This window comes from Corvus hawaiiensis, chromosome Z (genome assembly GCF_020740725.1).
Source record: "Corvus hawaiiensis isolate bCorHaw1 chromosome Z, bCorHaw1.pri.cur, whole genome shotgun sequence".
Classification (NCBI taxonomy): domain Eukaryota; kingdom Metazoa; phylum Chordata; class Aves; order Passeriformes; family Corvidae; genus Corvus; species Corvus hawaiiensis.
The window spans coordinates 24871179-24892431 of NC_063255.1; the positions used below are offsets into that span (position 1 = coordinate 24871179).

The 21253-nt window shown below is 37.3% G+C and overlaps 1 protein-coding gene across 1 annotated transcript in view; it reads right to left on the bottom strand.

Annotated features, from left to right (window-relative positions):
• Positions 1–3692: 3692 nt before the first annotated feature.
• LOC125319528 (ras GTPase-activating-like protein IQGAP2) overlaps positions 3693–21253 on the bottom strand; it is a 46713-nt gene continuing 29152 nt past the window's right edge. Inside the window, 18 exon segments of the mRNA XM_048290794.1 lie at positions 3693–4543; positions 5004–5112; positions 6061–6204; positions 7034–7194; positions 8040–8252; positions 9063–9150; positions 10855–10996; positions 11731–11833; positions 13247–13379; positions 15478–15710; positions 17160–17244; positions 17591–17650; positions 17652–17729; positions 18333–18557; positions 19188–19351; positions 20133–20156; positions 20158–20283; positions 20977–21185. Coding sequence (XP_048146751.1) covers positions 4430–4543; positions 5004–5112; positions 6061–6204; positions 7034–7194; positions 8040–8252; positions 9063–9150; positions 10855–10996; positions 11731–11833; positions 13247–13379; positions 15478–15710; positions 17160–17244; positions 17591–17650; positions 17652–17729; positions 18333–18557; positions 19188–19351; positions 20133–20156; positions 20158–20283; positions 20977–21185 — 2411 coding nt within the window. The 3' untranslated portion in view covers positions 3693–4429.

Sequence of the window (21253 nt, forward strand, 5' to 3'; positions counted from 1 at the left end):
ATTGATGTGCTTCGTATAAAGGAGATGACGTCCAAGCTTGCTTGTATTGCATGGATTCAGTAAACTGACTGCTCTACAAACACAGGGCAACCCACAAGTGATTCATTGCTCAGCCCTGCAGACCTGTCTGCTGTTCCAAAATCCCCGACAAAGTGGTGCCGCTCCCCAGTCCAGTGGCATGTGCCATGGACAAACTTCGGAAAGCTTGTGTACTCCTTTAGTGACTCTCATGAATCAAGAGGTGGTTGAAAACTAACCTACATGAAAGTTATGTAGGAAAATATTTCGGTAATTTTGCAGTTATTATTTAGACTCTTTGCTTTAAGAACATCCCAGTGGTATTTAAGTGCTTTGTATTTATCAAGCCCGTAAGACAGTCAGAAGCATTACAAGTGGACATTCTGGCTTGCTAGGGTGTGCTGTCCTTGCCTCAACTGTATATCCTTATGTTTACAGCAGTACAGGCAAAAAACAGGAAGGAGGGGAAAGCTGAACTTGTATGTATGAAGTGCCTTTATTACTGCAGAAGCACCAACCTTTGCTTTTAATGGAGAATAAAAACCATGAAAAACAAATTCCCCTAATCATAAGTACTGGTTCCCAGTAAGTTCTATGTCTCTACAGTGTTCCTCTCATAGTCCCACTAGCTATAGTATGGTTGGAGCTGACTCCATTTGTATAGAGCAAGAAATAGATCCATGTTTTACAGCTGGCCAGCCTTTCTACACCTCTATCATCCCAGATGCTCTAGGGAACCTAGACAAAATACCTTAATTGAACTATTCATCTGTTTAGACAAGACCTTAATCAGATATAATCATTTTATCTTGGAAGAGAAAGTGAAGTTCTTGGTCATTCCTGTGGTCTCACAGTTCTATAAGCATACATAAAGGTTGCTCTTGTAACTTCCTAAACCCAAAATAAAACTGAAGTATAACAGGTAATTGTAAAAATTACTCAAGATCTCAAAAAAGCATATACTGTCAGTATTTTTCTTACATTTCAAGAAGCCTTAACCAGTGGGCCCGTGCTTGAGGAATAAATTAGTTTACAGAGTTTGTGAAACATATGAAGAGAAACTGAGATGGAACCTCCAGGGAGTGTTTTAGTCACAGACATTATAAACAGTCATAGGGCTATGTCCTTTCATCTTTGTAAAGTAGTTATTATAAATAAAGCAAGTAAATAAAAACTATGCTTGTTAAATTTTGTGTCTGCATGTGAAACCCAAGTTTATGTTTTGTAACCTGTAATTTTGTGAATCAACTTGCTCCTTTCCTCTCTCAAGATCAACTTATTGTAACAGAGGTGAAGAGTTCATGATATCTAAAGCTTTAGTTTTTAATTCTACTTCTTGCACCTCTTTCAGAGTTTTGGTTTTTCTGGCAGAAGTGTGTTACAGAAAAAAACTTCATTTCTGTTAAACACACCAAGTCTACCAAAAAAAGCCTGTACCTATCTAGTGAGACTGCTACATCATTAGTGTTTGTGAAAGGACATCTTTCTGCTGCTCAATACACAGATTACCCTGGTGCATGTCAGAGGTGGGTAGTTACTGCTGAAAGATGAGTGTAGAAACATACCACAGGAGGGGAAATAGGTCATCTAGGAAGAAGGTTGTCTATCTAGTTATAAACTTTATGAAATCATACGTGACTGCCAGTGTTTCAGTTTTCTGGGAATGAAGGTTGTTTTCTTTTTCCTGTATTCTTTTAAAAGAAAGACGGACAGCTAAAGGAGGGCCACAGATAAGTGCAAAGTGAAACAGAGCAAAGCTAGTGCTTGTATTGGTGTTTCTGTGTGCCTGGCCTAAGCAGAAGGATGTTGTTCTACAATTCCATGGATAGTTTTGGATCTTCAGAGGCCCTTGAAAATGAGAAGTTCCAAAATAAACTAAGTTAGCTACCAAGCACTCTTAGTCAACTCTAAAAACATGTGATAGAAAAATGCATGCTGCGGGATTAACAGACTAAGATGATAGTCTATTATAATTTGTTTTCACTACCACCAGTTAAGGAGGACAAAGTTGAGAGATAGGCAAGTTGTCCAAGGAAAGATCCATTTTCTCCTGTAGTGACAACTGATGCAGAGGCCCTATTCAGTTGCACTGGCTTTGTTTCTCAGCTTTTGAACCAGCAATGCAAGTCTTTCCACACCACCATTGCATGACTAAAACTGGTTTCAGCAAATCCTATCTATTGTTGAAGTCCCCACATTGCATCTTGCAGTAGCTTCTAAAAAGCCTGTCTTTTTTTTGTACATAGTAGCTGTCAGCAGCATTGGGTGATAACAGAATCACTTTGCTCATTTGTGTGGTACTTCACACTACCACCAGTCTTACATGGAGATAGAAAACATTGTGGTCAGTCCTGTTTATCAGGGTGCGTAGTATTGTTCAGTGACAAGGCCCTAAATGGAACTAGCTAATTAAGGAAAAAAGCTTACAAAGGAGTTTAAAGAAATTAAATGGAAATTACTCTTTGATGTGCACTAGGAAGAACAGGAAGCCCAGGAAATAGTCAGAAAAGGGGAGTGCTGGCACACAGACTGTACCATTCATACTTGTCATTACATCGGGACCAAAGACGCTTTTCTAAGCTTGCCTACACCAGGAAATAACTGAGAAACGTGCTATTTGCTTTAGAACCAGGCAGATACTAGATGTGTCAAGTGTATTACACAAAATTGCATATCCAGGAGTACCTTACTCCCCATAAAGTCTGTGGGGCTCTGGCATGTCTCACCAGCAGAACTCCAGGCTTTTGGCACGTTACCTCAAGAATCTGGTTTTAGAAGCAACATCACACCTGTTGCAAACTTAGTGCTCAGCTAGAGTTTGTTAAAAATATCATGATTAATCAAGTCTGTTGCAAGTAGGGGAACAAAAGATTGGAAATTTAATTCATATTTAAGTAAAATTCACTTCTCTTCGGAAGGAAAAGTGAAGTGCTGTTTTCGCTTTTCTATCCAGGGTATCAATACTGCAGCATTTATGGCATGTTAAAATGACTTATACATAACCAGCTAAGAGAAAAATGGAAATGTGGGAGTTTTTTAATCCTTTAATCAGGGATAGTAGCTGTTTTAAAGTAGTCATGTGTTCAAACTTAATGTCATGCATAAATTAATATCTCTGGTAAATGTAATAATTTCTTCAGCTTGTGTAACACCACACGTCAGTTAGTGTATCAGCTGAGCTTGTAATCTATATATATGCCAGTGACTTAACACTGCTCTATTCCCATACCAGAGTTAATACTTATTTAATATTTGCTTTTATAATTCATTCCAGAATGTCTCACTGCCTGTCTTTTGAAGTGTTTGTCACAAGAAAAGTAAGAGAAGGAAGTATTTTCTATTGGTCACATTACCTGTGGTACACACTTTTGCCCTGTAGGTATAAATGATAGCTCCTAAGCAAAGTCATCATCACATTCAATGGCATAAAGGCCATGAAGTCTTCACTGCTGAGCAGCTTTCCCTAAGTGTACTGAGGACAGTCAGGCTTAATTACATGCAATTTTATAAAAGCACTGAAAGAAGTTCTTTCAGTTACCATCTAGACTGCAGCTTTAATGATTCCTTGAAATGAAATTTAGGGACCAAGCCAGTTTAATTAGGTAATGTTTATTTTACATAGAACAATCTCCAAAGAATATTTTAAAAACCCAATCTAAATACTGATTTTATTGCATTTATTTTCTTACAAAAAAAAAAAAAAGACAGGCACAATTTACGTATTCAAATACTTCAAACTGAACAACTGTTTGCTATTCAGATTTCCCCAATACCACTCCAAAGGCTGTGAAAGTAGAAAATGTCATTTTGCATGAGGCAGTAGTGCATTTAGTAGGAATGAATCACAAAATATATTTTTGTGAAGTAAGTCGTTATTGTCGCTTTATAATTACCTATAAAATTTTTTGAATTGCACAATAAGTTTGCTTTGCAATTGACAAATGCCACAAAATAGGCCTAGTATGTAACTAAATATTTGCTCAAACTATCCCTTAGAAACAAATTAGGTTTTCTTTTGGTAAATACTTAAAGTCTAGTATTAACTATATTATATATCTGAGGTAATTTAAAAATGTTTCAATAGGAAGAGGTTTATATATTCAACTAAATTCAATTTCTGCCTACCTTTAGATCTACACAATAGCTGTGTGTCCTAAAGAATATTTTGATTTAAAAGTACCAACACCAATGAAATCTGGAACTGTTTAAATGAATCGATTTTCCTGGTTTTCTGTTTTGTTATCAATGCTGAAAAGGCACTGTGTACATTCCTCAGAGCATTTGGTGTTTTAGGGTGTGTTTTTTAAAGTTAAAAAGCATCCAACGACAAACTTCAAACAAATGTTTATAAGCAAAAAAATACTGAATAAACTTCCCACTGATTGATGAAGTCCATGATATCTGAAAATACTCATTTTCCATATAACTTCTTATTCAACAAGAATATAAGCAAATTCACATTCACTTTAGCTTTATCAAACATTTTCATTACAGCCACACCTTCATACTGCATCTGAAGCAAATCCTGAAATGAGAAAAAAATCATTAGTGTCTGTCTAAATCCACACCTTACAACAACAAGATGTGATAAACATCACCAACTCCAGGTTCTTCATAACTTAAACAACTTCAAGCAACCATTGGGATACGTGTAGAAAACATTATGTGTCCTCTAGATCCTAAGCTGTAGATGGTCAGTAACAGCAAACCAAAAGAAATACTGTTTTCGGTATACTTCAATTTTCTTTTAGTATGTCCTGCTTGCCACTGAACTAATGTGGGGTTTGATTTCATGTAGTTGTCCCAAGATAAACATTAACTCAGTGCCCATGCCCAGCATCCTGCAGAAGTTACACTGTTATTCTCCACTTGATCTGCTGCTCTGTACTGATTGACTAGTTCATGCATATATGTGAAAAAAAATACTGAAATAGTTTTTCAGGAAATGCAACAGCAACTATATAGCAAAGTAACAAAATTCAAACCTGGAAATGAAGCTGCACTTTTTCCATCTCAACTCCTAAAAATTTTGCCTTGATTTCAAAGTCACCCACTTCTTCTCCAGGTGTGATATCAAACATCACGTTCTTAAACCTTGAAAGAGGAAAAGTAATTGAATACATAGGCTGTGCAGTTTCATATAGTCCAGAGACAGTTTTGGGGAAAAAGCCTGCAGAACATGGAAGAACTTTGACCACAAGCAGTGTTGTTGCTGTCAAAAGAATCACTCAATCTCTCCCTGCACTGCACTCCATGCAGTGTCGTCTTAGAGACTTTCTGGTGTACAGGTAGTATGAAATACAGAATTCTGAAGTCATTTGTAATGGAGAAACAATACAAAAAAACCCCCCAAAACAAAACAAAAAACCAGCCAAACAAAAAAAAGGCGAACAAATCAGATCAAACATCCAGTGGATAGAAACAGGACAGCCAGATTTTCTTTCTACCATGCCCAAGTGTCTCTTTGCAGGTACATATTTACCTCATGTGGCTTCTTCTACCTGATGAATCCACTTGGAAAAAACAAACAAACAAAAAAACCTGGGAAAAAAAATTGCATGCAGAAGGTGGATGGGAAGGTGCAAAGAATGGAAGACTTTCACTACCACAGCCTCAATATGGATGAATACAAAATGGATGTTAAACCACCACATCCGTTCACTCTGCCATAGTGAGGAAGAGCAGAAAACCTGGGGTTTACTAAGTTATTTGAGAATGACTGGTTAATATATGAAAAAAAATTGCTACAGCTGCTTAAAAAGGTGATCATAAATAGTGAGTCTGCTGCCAAACTTGTACTTGTCCATGTAAGCTGGTGCTAGGGCTGGCTTGTTAAAATATTTTCCCAAGGTAATCATAGAGCAAGGTACAAAGTAAAAAATTAATTACAACAATTAGATTGTAGCGTCCTTCTGAATGCAAAAGTCTGAGGTAATTTTAGCTGTGGCACAGGAAATTGTTAAGATTTCTTTCATCAAAAGCCAGACCCCTTCAGAAATTGTTGATTAGAAAATGCTTGGAATTGTTTTGTACTGCACTTACTGATTGGTTTGAAGATCTTCAGTTTCTAGGATGACACCTTTTTCATGAAGTCTTGCAGCTGTGTACTTTAGTGAGGTCTGTTTCAGCTTTTTGCTTCCCTTCACCTCCTCTTTTCCATCTAATTTAATTGACCTCCGTGAATTTCTGGAAAGAGAACAAGAAAACTTGCTTTTGATGTGCCTGTCAGATCTTTAATACTTCAGCTACTCTTCTAGCCATATTTAACTTTCTTTCACTCTTTTTTGAACTCCTCTAAAAAAAAAGAATTAACATCCCAAAAAATCTAAGAGTTAGAGGAATTTTGAGCATGCAGTGAATCATCTAATCATCTTGCCAATGATTTTTAATCATCTTTTAGCACTTCTTTCAATTCTGTTGTGAAATGCAACCCTGATCCTAAAGGGTCCGCAATCCCCTGTTTAAAAGAGCAATTTGTAAACTTATGGCGACATAAATGTTAAATGCTCTGTAATTAGAGATAATTTTTGGATCAATGAAGTGTGTACTAGGAAAATTCCTACTCATGTCAGTAAAATGTTTTCATTTTGACACTTTGGTGGCATTGGTAGGGGGGATTGCTTTCAAGTAACTGCATCATACCTGAAAGGTAAATTATTTAGGCATTTATTTCCTCCTTTTCCATGCTAAAGACAAACCCCAAACCTTTTAAAGAAGGAAGAAACCAATAATTACTTCCCAAAGCTTCATGAACTCAAAGCATGCAAATGGATCTGCAAAGTAGCACCAATTGAATATATTGAAAACATCTATACATCTCAGACTTCTCTTTCTCAAAGGAAGTCTTAAATAAATGCAAGACTTTAGTTTCCAGATGCTGATGCGGTTTACAACTCTCACAGACCTTTTGTAGATTGTCAATCTGTTGGAATCAAAACTTTAAACTACAGATTATCACCTGATCTCCCTCTTGTTAGAACACACTAAAAGACACATTAGAAGACAAAATACTCACTTTCTTGTTAAGTTGTCTAAACAAGTTTTTATATAGGTGTTGCAATAATTAATTTGTTCCTCATAAAATGCTGTCTTGGAGTTAAGTGCATTCAAAGTCTGCTGGAGTTTCACCAGTTCAGCTTTTCGATGATGTCTGTATCTTCTTTGATTCCGGATATCCTAAAAAAATGTATTAATGTAACTGTTGTATTTATTTGAAATTTTAAAAAGCCTCAGTTCATAACCATTCAAATTTGTAATTACACAATCTGACTTAATTACTGAGAGAAAGCACGAACTATCATTTTAGTTCTTAAAAGAACAGTACCTGTAGGGAGTCCTACAGTTTACCTGGCAATCACATTGCTACTCATATATACAAGCAGTGGTATATTGACAACTTTGCTGTTCTGCAGGGCCTAACAGACCCAGAACGCATAAGGAAGATGTCATTGTTGTGCTGAAGATAATTCAATATACTAAGATTCTTATGGCCAGAATGGGTTGTGGATGTGGAACAGGATTTGTTGACAACACTCCCTGTGCTTTATGACTGTCAGGATGGGCACCGCATTGGCCCACTATTCTTGTGTCCTGCCCAACCACAGCAGATCAGCATTAATACCAATCAGATAATATTTCACAGGGGTTTGAGTCTTTTGAAACCTTACCAAGACCACAGCCATTCTTAATTGAAACACCACTGAGTAATTCCAATTACTGTTAAAATATACAAAGTTATATTGAAACACATTACAGGGGAGGAGTTAAATCATCATCATCAAATTCAATATCAGATTTGGATAACAAAGGTTGCAGTTGTATGTTATTCAGTTCAGGAAGTTATGCAGGGATGTACTGTCTTTCACTTACTTTGCCAGGAAACAAAAACAATTTGCTTCATATGCGGATTGAGTAGTTTAGGGTAGCATTCCCTGAAAAATATGTATTTTACTTTTCTAACTGGAACGGATTTAGGCTAGATGCTAAAAACCCATCGATATACAGCGAAGCATTCCATTTACCTTAGAGATCTCATTTATAATTTCTTGGTACTTAGTTGCTGAAGACACTAGTCCTGCTTGTTCCAATGTCCGGAGATTTCTCTGAATTTTCCTTTTCTTTTGTTCTATTGGTAGCTGCCCATCTTCAAAAATAGCCTGGCTGTTCTTCATTTTCTCTGGAGTTTTTGAATCTAAGATGGCACATTCTTCTACAAGTTTCAAGTTCTCAGATTCCTGGGCAAAAAAAAAAAAAAAAATCCAGAGCAGTTATTTTCCAGATTTTGATAACTGTTAAATGTTCAAGTACATTGAATTCTCAAAGGAGATGATCAAAAATCAGGGTGTAGGCTTTATGTCCTATTACCACTTGGTCTCAAAGTACCCCATTTCTACTATGCCTTTGGGCATATCTTAAGTATGTAGTGACAACACCTAGTTGTCACCTGGCTGTCCAGATCTCACAGGTGTTTCCTACACATGCACACACTGAGGTTAACTAAAATCTGCACATTATTAAGATGCAGTTTTTGTGTCAGTGTCTACAGGAAAGACTTCAACTGTGAGCTCTTCCCACTCAATTCCCATACTGAGGATAGCAGTAGTTCCCTGAGATTTGCTTGTATAGATTAAGCAAATAAACTAAAGGGTCAGGGAACTTGAATTACAATACTGAATTTAATGGGGGGGGGGGGGGGTGGAATGATAAGAGTAGAAAGATTCACCTCAGGCTATTTGATTGTATTATAAAGTAGGAGAGAAAAGACCCTGCTCACAAAAAGTGTAAAGAAAAAAATATCCTAGTCATCCTAGCTCACAGCAAGACTTATTTTTTCTTTTCCTCTGAAGCTCTTTTCAATTATACAGTTAAAAAAAAAATTGCAAGCCTCATATTTTGGAAGACTCTAAATCTGCATAGTCTAAAGCCATCAACAAACAATTTCATTGTTATAACATGATGGAGAAAGCTATCAGAGATCTGTTAAGGCTTTCAAATAGCTATAATAAATTACTTTATTCCCTATTCAATCACAGTATAGCACTTACCTGTTGTGCAGTGGCTGGTGTTTCTAATATTTCTGAGAGTGTATCCCCTGGTTGTGTTCGTATCACATCCACAATAAGTCTTTTGGTCCTTTTGAAAGGGATATATGGATATTACAAAACAGTTATCACTGGATCACTTGTACATGTCATTTTTTCAACAATAAAATTCACAAACTCCCTCTTTATTATAGATTCTTGGTAAAATTTGCTTTCTAGCTTTTTATGTTTCAGGGCTTCCCTTAATAGTGTTGAGTATCTGGTTTCTACACAGTCTGAATAGAGAAATACATGTAAGCTTCCCTCCATTTATTTTAGAAAACAGGTAACCAACTAGCACAGTAAAACAGTTACTGTTAACAAAAATAGAAGCAACAACTTGCATGTGGATTTTAATTGTGATAATGACAAAACAGCAGACAGAAATGTAACCTTTGAAAAGCCCAAGCTTTTCATCATTCCATTAAACATCATATTTACTGAATAAAGTGGAAATGCACTCAAAACTGCTGAGCTCTGAAGGAATTTTATATTTGTTGCAGTGTGTTTACGCAAACCACTAAGGGCAGATATTTTTCTAGTGACAACAGACAAAGAGCATTTCCTTGCTAAAAAAGGGAAGCTGCTAGACTCCGATATGTTAACCAGTTTTTTCTTGGTAAGAATTTATCTCATTCCTGCTGCCTATTCATTCATAATACTTCCAAGAACTTCCTGTTACAGAATTCTATTAATTTAGCGAACAGGATTACTGAAATAGCTCACTATTCTTAACAATTAACAGAAAATTAAAGATGCAGCATAAGTTTCCAAGGAAAATGTCTAAATACGGTCAAGATTTCTATGATAAAACCTAATGGTTTAAAGTGATAGTCTTCCTAGGTACAGTTACTTCTTCAGAAGTAAAACTTCACACCATCTAATAAATCCAGAATACTTATTTCTGATTTTAAAAACCCCAAACAGCTTATTAGATCATATTTTAATTACAGCCCATATCTGCCCTCCTAGTTATTGGTGCTGTCTTTCACTTTTAATGTGAATTTCTGCCTTCACACGTGTGGTACATATAAGCATGGTAATAGAGGAGAGCAGCATCCTGTTCTTCCCCAGATTGTACTAGGATCTTAGAGTAGGCCAATCCCTTTTCTAGACAGCTTGAAATGACTTCAGAAGATGGGTGCCAATAATTTGAAATTAAGTGCTGTTATGTAATTAATTTTTAATATAAAGTAGACCGTATTCCAGAGTATCCCCATAGTCATTTTTTAATTTATTCACCAGATAGAATAAACACAATTTGCTTTCCTGGATAAAAGCATGCAGCATATGCACTATTCCTCCTGAAGTAACAGTTACATCCTTTTCAAATGGCTAATGACAGTATATCAGGGAAGTGTTTATTTTTGAGGGGGAAGAAAGGACATGGTAATACTCTCTGACCCTTACAAGTCTAGACTGCTTTTCATCTCTGCTTTCTCAAGGCTGTGGCATTTTAAAGCAGAGTGCTTTTATAGCTTCATGAAAAAACACTTACTAGGTTAGGTAATGATGCAGTCATGCTCCAAAACACAAACGGCAATATATTTATTTTTCTGGAAGAACTGACAGTTCACCTGACTTTGGCAAAAGTTTGAGTAGCACTGAACACAAACTGGCTTTTGAAAACTGAATGCACTCAGCACCTCAGAAATGCACTTAGGCAGGGCAGTTGTCAAAAAAAAGTTGAAAAAAAAAAAAAGTAAAAACAAAACAAAAAGCATTGCCAGAATATAAAGATTGGAGCAAAACTTACTTTATCATCAGACTTTTGAGATCCTGATCTTCACTTTCCCGTAACTCATATTTGCTTGTTAGAGACAGTGAAATCTCTGTTTTTGCAAGTTGATTTAGTGTGCTTTCCCTGTTGGGGTCATTGGGATCAACAGCTCTTTCCCCTAAAAGGAAACATTCAAAACCATAACTTAGCTATTTATAAGCCCAATTACAGTATTTTGGAAATCATGCCAATCCTTGCTTTTCAGGCTACTGATGTGCAAAACTTTTATGTTGTCTTCTCAAAGAATAATACAAACAATTTAACGTCCTTTATCCTAACATGCAGTGATAATGAAGAAGTGAAAGAGTAGCAGCTATGTTAAAAGGCTATTCACTTGAATGTTGGTGTTATCCATGACTCCTAGCTACTTTCTGAACAATTTGCTACAATTAATGCAAATTAAGTATCAGTCAAATGCATTACTTTCTAATAAATTTGCATGATCTCAAAAATGAAATTTTTATTTGGATAATTAAGTATAAAAAAAAAAAAGACTGGTTTTAGAATTTTCTATATACTTTTTCTAAATTCTAGCCAACACTAGCAAATCTTAAGATTGGATTGTTAAAAAAATCCCTTGCTTCCTATCTGCAGTTTAAGCACAACTGGATCATTCAAAATATTACTAATGTTTGTATTTTGAATCACATCATTCATTTTTAGAGTGAGTATTGCAGCTAGAAAAAGGTTCAAGTATAAGGTGCAATGTTACAATAAGTGTTTGGACAAAAATTTTGCAGTAAACAGAGAACCAGAAGCTATTGCTCTGAGAGTCACAAGAGTATTAAGGCAAGCCTCTGTTTAATTCAGCCCCTAGAATGAAGTTGCCCATAAAGACAGAATACAGCATACCAAGGAAAGATTCTATATCAGGAACAGGTCCCAGACCTTCCAGCAATTCGTTCAGCAGGTCATTAGTCTCAGTGGCAATGGCATCCTGGTGTTCCAAAAGCAGCTATAAACAAGTGTGAATGAAATCATCATCCAGAAAAAGGTTTCTTGGTATCTTTATACTTGAAAATAAATCTGGAAACTAAAATACCAGGCATGATTGGGATTATGGAGGACCTTCCCAAGGCCAGGAAGCACCCGGGATTCTGGGCTGGAGTTTAAGGTTGCCCTTGCTGTAAAACAACAGCCTTGCTGCTGCTCCTCCAGGAATTGTCTCTGGAGTCCTAAATGTCACGGCTGAGCGGAAGATTTGCAATTAGGACTAACAAAGTCCTAATCATCACAGAATAAAGGGTGCTAATCCCAAGCAAAGCATTTTGGTGCTTCATCCTTAAACATGCAAAGGAATAAAGACAGTGTTGGTGGTCCACAGAAAGATACCTGTTTTCTGTATATCCATTCCAGTAGCTTACAATGTCAGTGATACCTTTCAGAAAGGACTGTATTTTCTAAGTGAGGAACCAGCTCTGCAGCAACCACTGCCCCTAATAGATATGCTATGCCAGTCACTAGACTCACTAAAAGGAGTACTTGATCAGGACTAATGTTCACATACAACTGCTGATCATTAAAATGCAGGTGTAGGTCTATTCATAATTTAGAAGAACAGGCACAAAGACAAGCCAGAATGTATGTTTTTAGCAGATTAGGTTATTTGTTTTGACTTGAATAAAACTGCCTTATAGTGTGGTCTGCTGTGAGTTGGGTGTTCTACCTTTTCCATAGTGTATCTGGCAGTATTTGTGAGAGGTTCTTTGTGGACTTTTTTTTTTTAAATGGGGAAATGTTCTTGTGGGGTTTTTTTTTTCACTTGGGTGGGGGGACACACAGGGGACATATTGCAAGCCAGGAAACAGATAGTGATATCCCAGTTTTAGGAGGAACATGTGGTAAACATTTACCTTACACTGTATTGAGTCATACTTCAGACTGCAGTTATTCTGTTCTTTACCCACACTAAGAACAGGCATGATAGCACAGCTTCATTTTTTCTAAATCAGATGTTTGCATCTGCTTCCAAGAAGTCACGTGACAGAATGCCAGAGCCACAATACACAATTTCTATTCCCAGAGTCAAAGGCTCTCCTTCAAATTGCTTTCACTTTTTTACCCATGACAGAAAATTGTTTCAAAGTTAGAAATGTCACACGAGACTAGAACATAAATGTTCTTTCCCCTCATCAGGAAGTGTTATGTACTAATTGTTATTCAAGATGATGCTTTTGCATGGAAGCAGTATTTGCATTTTTCCTGGGGGAAAAAAAAATCTAATATTTAACTTCAGAACATTTCAGAGATGAAGAAATTACTTCAAAAGTAAGAAAGAAAACTAAGCTTTCCCCAGAGAATGTTAGCTGCAAATATTTGATAATCTGTATGCTACAGTCCATTGACAAGTCTGTTTTCATTGACTTACTGAATGGGTATTAATAATTTCTTCAATGGAGATATATATGACAGGCTTGCTAAGGGTCACCATATCAGAGTATCCATCAATATTGAATTTCTCCTCTGGTTCAGGAACATCACATGCTGCTTGAAAAAAATTCCTAAGAGAAAATGAGAAAGACTTCAATAATTGTCCCTTATAAATTCACTTTATTTAGCCTGTATAAAAGAGTCACAGTCAAGTCTTTGACATGCATTATATTTCTCTTATAACCTGCAATCTACCCTCAGTGTTTCAAAGACCCTTTTGAAGGTGATATGTAAATATGAATGATGAAGTGTTCTCTTTCCTGGGTAGCTGGTGGTAGACTGTTTTAAAGGGGTTGGGTTGTTTTCCCCTTGTTATTAACTTGGTAAATTTTAAGGACTTAGAGAAATATCTATTTAATGCTCTAGAAGTTATAAAAAGATTTCCCTCTGATTTTATGAAGGCACTTTGTAGTATGAGATATGCCAAGAAGGAATTGACTGAAATAGCTGCACAAAATTCCCATTTGTCCCACAAATGTTTATGTTGCTGTTAGGCAGAAAATGAGCTGCTCAAAATGACAGAAAATGCAATGTTGTTTAAAAATATAAGAATCCTGAGAGGAAAAAATGCAGAGTGTGGTTGAAGTGTTACTTCAGTATGACTAGCATGTACACAGACTACTGAGACCTGCTTCGCAAAATGACAACTGATGTCTCTCCAAGCTACTGACTTCTTCAGGAATGTGCACAGACAACTGAGAACCAGCAGAGTCCTCCAGTCAGAGAACCACTTTTGTTTTCCAAAGTGAGAGGACCTGAAATGGGGCAGCTGGGAAAAACAGGGTTTTGGATGATGCCTATGGATTTGCTCCAGGAGCCATGTTGTGCCAGCCCTGTGGTGTTGAAGAGTATACATGTTTCAGGTTCACAGCACATTTAAAGTATTAGAAAAGAATAATTGGAAAAAAAAACCAAAACCAAACCCAAAAAGAAAAAAGGGGAAGAGTTGTGATTCTTCACTTTGGAGAGGAAAAGCTGGGGACTACAAATCAAATTGTACAAAATCACAGTGGTATTGCATGAGATGTGTGCAGAATTCATTACTCAAGTCCAAAAATTAATGGCCAAGAGGGTATGCAATGAAACTGCAGGAAAATTTTAATTTTAACTAACAGGTAGAAAACTACTAAATATTGCTACAGGAGGGGGTGTGGAGGCAGATGATCTCAAAGGCTTAGGAAGGGTGTGAACAAATTCCTGCACAAATTCGTAAGTGCAGAGTAAAAGAACTAGGCAGGCTCAGTAGCTTTTAGCATAGCTAATATTGCTAATATTGTTCCGAAAGGGAACAGGCAGCTAAGGGCAGCCACCATTGCTGTCTAAGAAGGGTTTAGTTGAAGTACAGAGCACAGGCATACAGATATTTAAGTTAGCTTAATTAGGAGAGGGATTCTTCCTTTTGTAGCGATCAAGGGCCAACTAGAGTAGCGCTCTTTTATTACCATTTGTTATTCTTATTATAACACTTTCTACCCTATAGCTTCTTCATGTTTTGGTCATTCCCTTGACTACTTCATTAAAATTACTAAGTTTAATTATCTCTGTATCCATGGTTGATCTCTCAAGGAAACCCATTATATGAACAGTGCATTTGCTTTCATGAAGGGCAGACACTAAAGACAGAAATTCTGAGTGCAAGTTTGTTGCAAAACTCAACAATACCACAAAGTAATAGCAGTCACCCCCAAAAATGGACAATAACCCCAAAAAACTTGTCTGAGAATGTAGCAAACATGCAGTTTCCTATGACTGCATGATAAAAGAAGGAAATCTGTATAGAATCTCTCAGCAAAGATGAGAGAATAAAAACCTGCAACTTTTTCCTGACTAACAATGTTTTTTTCTTCAGACAAAATGTTCAGCTGTCCTCCCAAATCAAAGCAGACATTGTTTCTGCTAGATAATGAGTTACCTCAGTCTGTTCTCAGTCTGTGTTTGCAGTAAGGAACTGCAACCAAGACAGCAGAGATGATCTCAAATTAATGCACAAGCTAAAATACAACCTGTTACTCCTGCTCCAATTTCCTTGTCAGTGAGCATTTCTCTTTGCCATATCATTCAACATTTTTAACTATGAACAGGAAATTCCTATCAATGAGGAATCCACCTGCCTTAATCATCCTAGAGGAAAGCACTTATTCTATAGGTATTTGTGAGGACTTTGCATACCTGAACTTCTGGTAGGTCTGTGAGAGGTAAGTGCTCATAGAGGACAGATGTTCGCTTTCTCCTTCAAAGAGTTTGTTAGAAGCAGCGTGCTGGAGGACTTTTGCCACGCAGCCTAGGTTCCTCCTCTGGTCAGGGTGTATCTGGCCCCCAGCTGTCATATCAATTATATCAAAACCATCAGGAGCAACTATGGCAGGGTTCATGTAGCGATAATACAGAAGGTTGCCAACAATCTGAAGAAAAAGTTAGAGAAAAAAGTTAAGAGATATTCCCTTTACAAACAGTAATGACACCTCACAAAACATGACCAATCATTTCTACTTCTGAATTAGACCATAAGAACTGGTTCTAGAAGAATCATCAAGACACATGTTACCTATGAGGCTAGCTGGAAGAACCTGTGGTCTTTTACATTATACTCCTCCTACAACACCTTTGTGAACATCAGTTGCAGACTTTTACAACCACATTTCAATTTGGTGCTGTCTGTAGTTCAGCTAATGCAAGGCATGGAGTTAAACACAAACACAACTCTTCTATATTTTGCAAGGTTCTGCTCCGGAGGCACATTCTCCCAAATGCTGCAGATACTGGCAGCATTTAATGCACTCACTGATAAGGGGACCCCAATTGTTTCCCAATGGGGCTGGACTGCAATGCAGCCTAGAAATCTAGAGAACAGATTTCCCAAAAATGTAGTTTCTATGACAATGGTACAGTAGCTTCTGAAGATGTCAACTTCAAAGAATTCCTGGTCTCAGAAACAGGCAGGACTTTGCTTTCTGCAATTTGCTTTAGCTTATGTGTATGCACATGCAGAACTTCCAAGTTACACATTTAAAGGCTTTCAGGCAGGTGCTCCATTTGCTATCTAAGTTTTTTCATGGGTAATTTTTTAATCGGTATTGCTGGAGTGATGGACAGTGAAGAATAATAGGAAAGTTCTGTTAAAATTAAAACCTTGTACTTTTAGAACCATGTAATTAAATACCGATAAAAGGGTCTTTATTGAAGTGCAAAATAGTCCTAATCTAAGAGCATTGTCAGTCTCTCAGCTGTTTGGATGGCTTATGGAGCAATTCCCCTAAATCCTCTGAAGAGACACTATGGCTGTGGTAGGGTAACAATGGCCACTATGCCAGTACATACTTACCACTCACACCTTATTTTTCAGTCTGTACAAATGCCATTTCTATAACTTTTACAAGCATCTTAAGTGTAATGTAATCTAAGTGTAGTATAATCTACTCTAAATTTTCTTTTAGAGACCTTTCTCATTGCATTTAAATTACAGTATCTTAACATGTTAACAACTTCAGATAGGGGAGGAAAAAAAAAAGAGGACTACAGTGATCTCAGTGAAAGAACTGGTGATGACAAGGACCTCAGTATCAACCCAAGCCACAGGATGATTCAGATAAACTCCAGCCTTCTAAGTACAGTTATTATCCAAAACAGGTTGAGCACTCTCTTCCATAAGAATTGCTGAGCGCCCAGATTAACATACCTAGATTGTGGCAACAAAATTCCCTTCTCCCTCAGCCCCTTTGCAACTCAATAAGAAGTGCCAAATTCCTTCAATAAATGCTGCTTTCCCACATCCTTAGAATGTTTAGTGTTAATAAAAATTCATTTTGGCATTAAAAGAACAAGCTGCTGGCAGTTTGCCCTCAGAAGTCTACCTTTAGTAGTTCATCTTCTGTTGCATCTGGGAATTTCTCATGGAGTGAGCTCTTCAGAACTTTGGCTATGTATCTCATTCCATAACTACATGTAGAACAGATGAAAAGGGAAAATATTGGAAAATACTTAGATGAAACACAAAACAGTCATTCTAGTCAGCTTAAGCTATTGGCTTTTTGCCCACTCCCTTGAAACTCAAGAATGAGTTGATAATGGAAAACACAAAATGTTTCAAGTACAGGGAGAAGTTTGCTCGGCTGCTGAAGTGGGGCAGAGGCAGAGAAACCACTCCCTCTACTGGGGAAGTGATTCGAGAGGCACGTATCACAAGCCTTTGAAAGCATAGAAGGGATTTAAAGAATCTCCATCACAGAGGTTCAAGTGAACTGCACACGAACTGCTGCTTGGAGAGTCCTAGCTCAGCACTTACGGCATCATATTGAGAGAGGAGAATATGGATGTGAGAACTTTGTCAGTTACTGCTCGCAAACTGAATAGATGGTTCCAGTTTACTGACAACTTCTGTGTGTGTCAATGCTTGTTCTGTGGTCACATCATATGGGAGTTTGCTGCAAAGCAAAAAAATAGAAATTAAACCAAGTGAAATACATTTAAGAATAAAATACTTTATTTTTTTCTTCATAAGGGCCATCAGTGAGCAAAAGTCCAACAAATACAACTGAATCTGGGTTTTGTTACTAAAAGTCTCAGATGCTTTGGCTTCCTTTTTTTGGGGGTAAGTAGTTTGCTTAGTTGGGAGTGCACATGCTATCATGTACCTTTCCTTAATTACAAAAGGACTATACAAATATAAGGAATGCATCTTCACATCCCCATCCCAGAATAGCTCCTCAAAAGCCTGGGACACTACTAACATGCTGGTAGTAAAAAACTTGAGAAAAAGACTAAGTTGTTCCATGGCATAGTCTATTACACTTACAAAGATTAAGTAATTGACTTTGGAAGGTCATGACAAGGGAAGTGATCTTTTCGTTGTTCAGAACAAGTTAAAGCACCTGTTTTTCAAGCATCCCTCCCCAAAATCTCTCTGCTGGAGGAAGACTGAGAAGGGGTGCATGGACACAAGTACAATTTCTCAGAGGAAGAATAGGAAAGCAGCACTGAGGGATTCCTCATGTGTGTGGCACAGTAAGTCCAGCTTCCTCACTCACCTGGCCTCACCAGTCTGCATTTCTAGCTGGTTTACCCATGACTTGTAAACATCTACAGGACTAGTGTTGATTATGAGAGACTTGTCCTCCATGATTTCCTTCACCACTGGGGCCAGGAGCTGGCGCAGAGTGTTCTGTCCCCGAGCGCCTCGACTGAAGCTGACAACCATCTTAATGACAGTGGGGTTTCCAGTAACAATATCCTGAATCTGGTCTACTTTCGAGCTGTATCAGAAACAGAAGAGTTCTGATTTATATATGCAGTTATCCATATTTTCAAACCCCACACTTTTAAAATTACCCTATTTCTATGTTGAAACCTCTTTATATAGTCTATTTCTTAAGGCTTTTATATAAAACAAGGTGATATATAGAAACTACCACCTGAATTGTGCATGTCTTATAGTAATGTCCTGGAACACAGCATAGTCAATGGCAGCTAATATATACCTGATTCAGACCCAAATACCTGTTCAGCCAGTATCTATTAAGGGCATAAAATAACATTTCATTATTTCAGGATAAACCACCAATCTTCACTTATACAACATAAAATTACATAAAGAAAGATAATACTTCCTCTACCCTTACATACTCAAGCACAAACCAAGAAGCCCTAGCATCTTTTTACAAGCAATTTTTTCGTAGACAAATATGTTCCACCATAGAAAGATAATTTTTTTCCTGAATTAGCAATCACTTGAGTTTAACACCCAGAAAACAAAGTTCTCTTGTAATAAAATTATGTGTGTAATTTTATGGTAAAGATTAACCACCAGTTTCTTTTAGGCACAAAGCATTCGTTGAACTGTCTGAAACACAAACTAGCTAAATCCTTTCTGTGAGTGCACATACGTTATCTCCTCTTCTAGAGCAGTTTTAAAGAGTTTGAGAAGCAGGTACTCTTCCCGTTGATCGGAGGCATAATTGTATAGAGTGAAGATGACTGTATCCATATACTTCGTTGATTTGTTTTGTGGCATCTGGAAAATCAGCTTTGCCAGGTATGTGGGATTAGTCTACAAAGCAAACAAATGACATGCATGCTGTTGTCCAGGACAAGCTCCCCCACTTGGAGGGCAGCTCTCTGCATTTGTTCTTGCCTAAAGCACTTATGCTGACTTCCATATCTGTCACTTTTGCACGCAGGTTTTACTTTTCTCCAAATCCTAGTACACAAGGAACACGGAATACTGCACAACCTGTGAGAAGCACCATTAAGGATTTTATTTGCAGTCTCTGCATAGTACCTCTCTGCATCTGATGACAATGAGAATTTACCAAATGACAATGGCTATCTACCAAGAAAACTTTGCATACTACATGTCTGCTTTGGAGAGCGGCTGCCCCGGGAGGATCTAAAATTCTTCTAGAAAAATGTCAGTGAGGTGAGATAAAAATAGCACAAGAACAGATACAGTATATTCTGTGAACTGCATTGCAGACCACTTCCCTTCCACCACGTATAATGCACGGTATTAGTAACTGACAGTAATTTACATGGACTAAAAGATATATGGACGTAAACATTTCTCTTCCGCTTCAGTACAGACTGAAGTATACTCAAGCAAAAACCAGCCATATTTGCTGCACACTTTAAAAACAACAAGGATTTTCTCAATTGCAGGAAAGATTAGAAATTAACCATAGTGTCTGTTGCAGTCTGCATGTTATTTGGAAATATTTTCATATACTCAATCATTTTCATATACTACAATCATTAAAACGAAATAAGCAGTACAGTATATTTTTAGTTTTTCTTTAAAAATTTGCTATGTTAATTTTTGCATTAAAAATTACCTGTAGGAGGTAGAATAAGTGTTGGATAAGCCTCTAATTTTTTTCTTCTCTCTTTACTCAAACCTTGGATGCCCTGTTTGTCAACCATAACCATCTCCTCCAGTTGACTTTTGCTCTTTTTGTTAAGTTTCTTACTGTGCAGTACCACATCCTGCAGAAAAACAATCAAAAATCTGGATTATATATTCATAAAACAGGAAAAATGAACATTTTCCCAGTCATGTTAAATACAGTATTACTCCAAGGGCCTTAATTAGCAACTTTGTAAATTTTGCTGCTCTATTCACTACCCAGTTTTTTAACATTTTTATCTTTCACCAGTATGGGTTGCCAACAGTGACTATATGGAACCTGATCTCCTACACAGACTCATTCATGATTAATTAACATTGAACAACTTGTTCCATATGATCAGAAGTCTACTCTAATTTAACACAGAAAAGACGTGAAAGATTTTAAATCTGCCAAGTAGTTACTATTGTCCACAACAATAGTGTCCACCACAAGAAAACACAGTGATGTACAACTCAGGACAACAGAACAACAGCTAGCACAAGGTAGAAACATGCAAAGATACTGCTTAATTTACCAGGAGTACTTTGACTAACTGAGGGTGACTGAGCACTAGCACAGGTTGCTCAGGTCGTGCAGTCTCCACTGTTGGAGAGAATCATCCATCTGGACATGGTCCTGGGCAACCTGTTCTGGGTTGTGCAGGGGGTTTGGACCAGATGATCTCCAAGATCCCTCCAGCCTCAGCTGTGAATGTGTAACCCTCAGTTTCCTCAACATGGGCAAGTGCTCAGTGCATACTACCAAGGGGGCCTGAACAGAGCCTGCTGACCTGAAGAGTGATTCTGTTTTTCACCAGCAATCCAATCTTTATATCCATTAAGTTCAAATCCTTCTCCAGCTGTTGATTGGATCGAATTTTTGTAACCACTTCTTCCTTTAACCTTGTTACTTCCAGTTCTTCTTGAAAGTCTAAGTCACTTTGGTCCAAGAGGTAGGCAAATTTGCGCAGAACAGTCAAGGGTGGATTTTCAGCACCAACTACAATTGAAGAAAACAGGCCTGTTAGTTGACATAATACCGAAAGCCCTCAGGAAACTGATCACTAA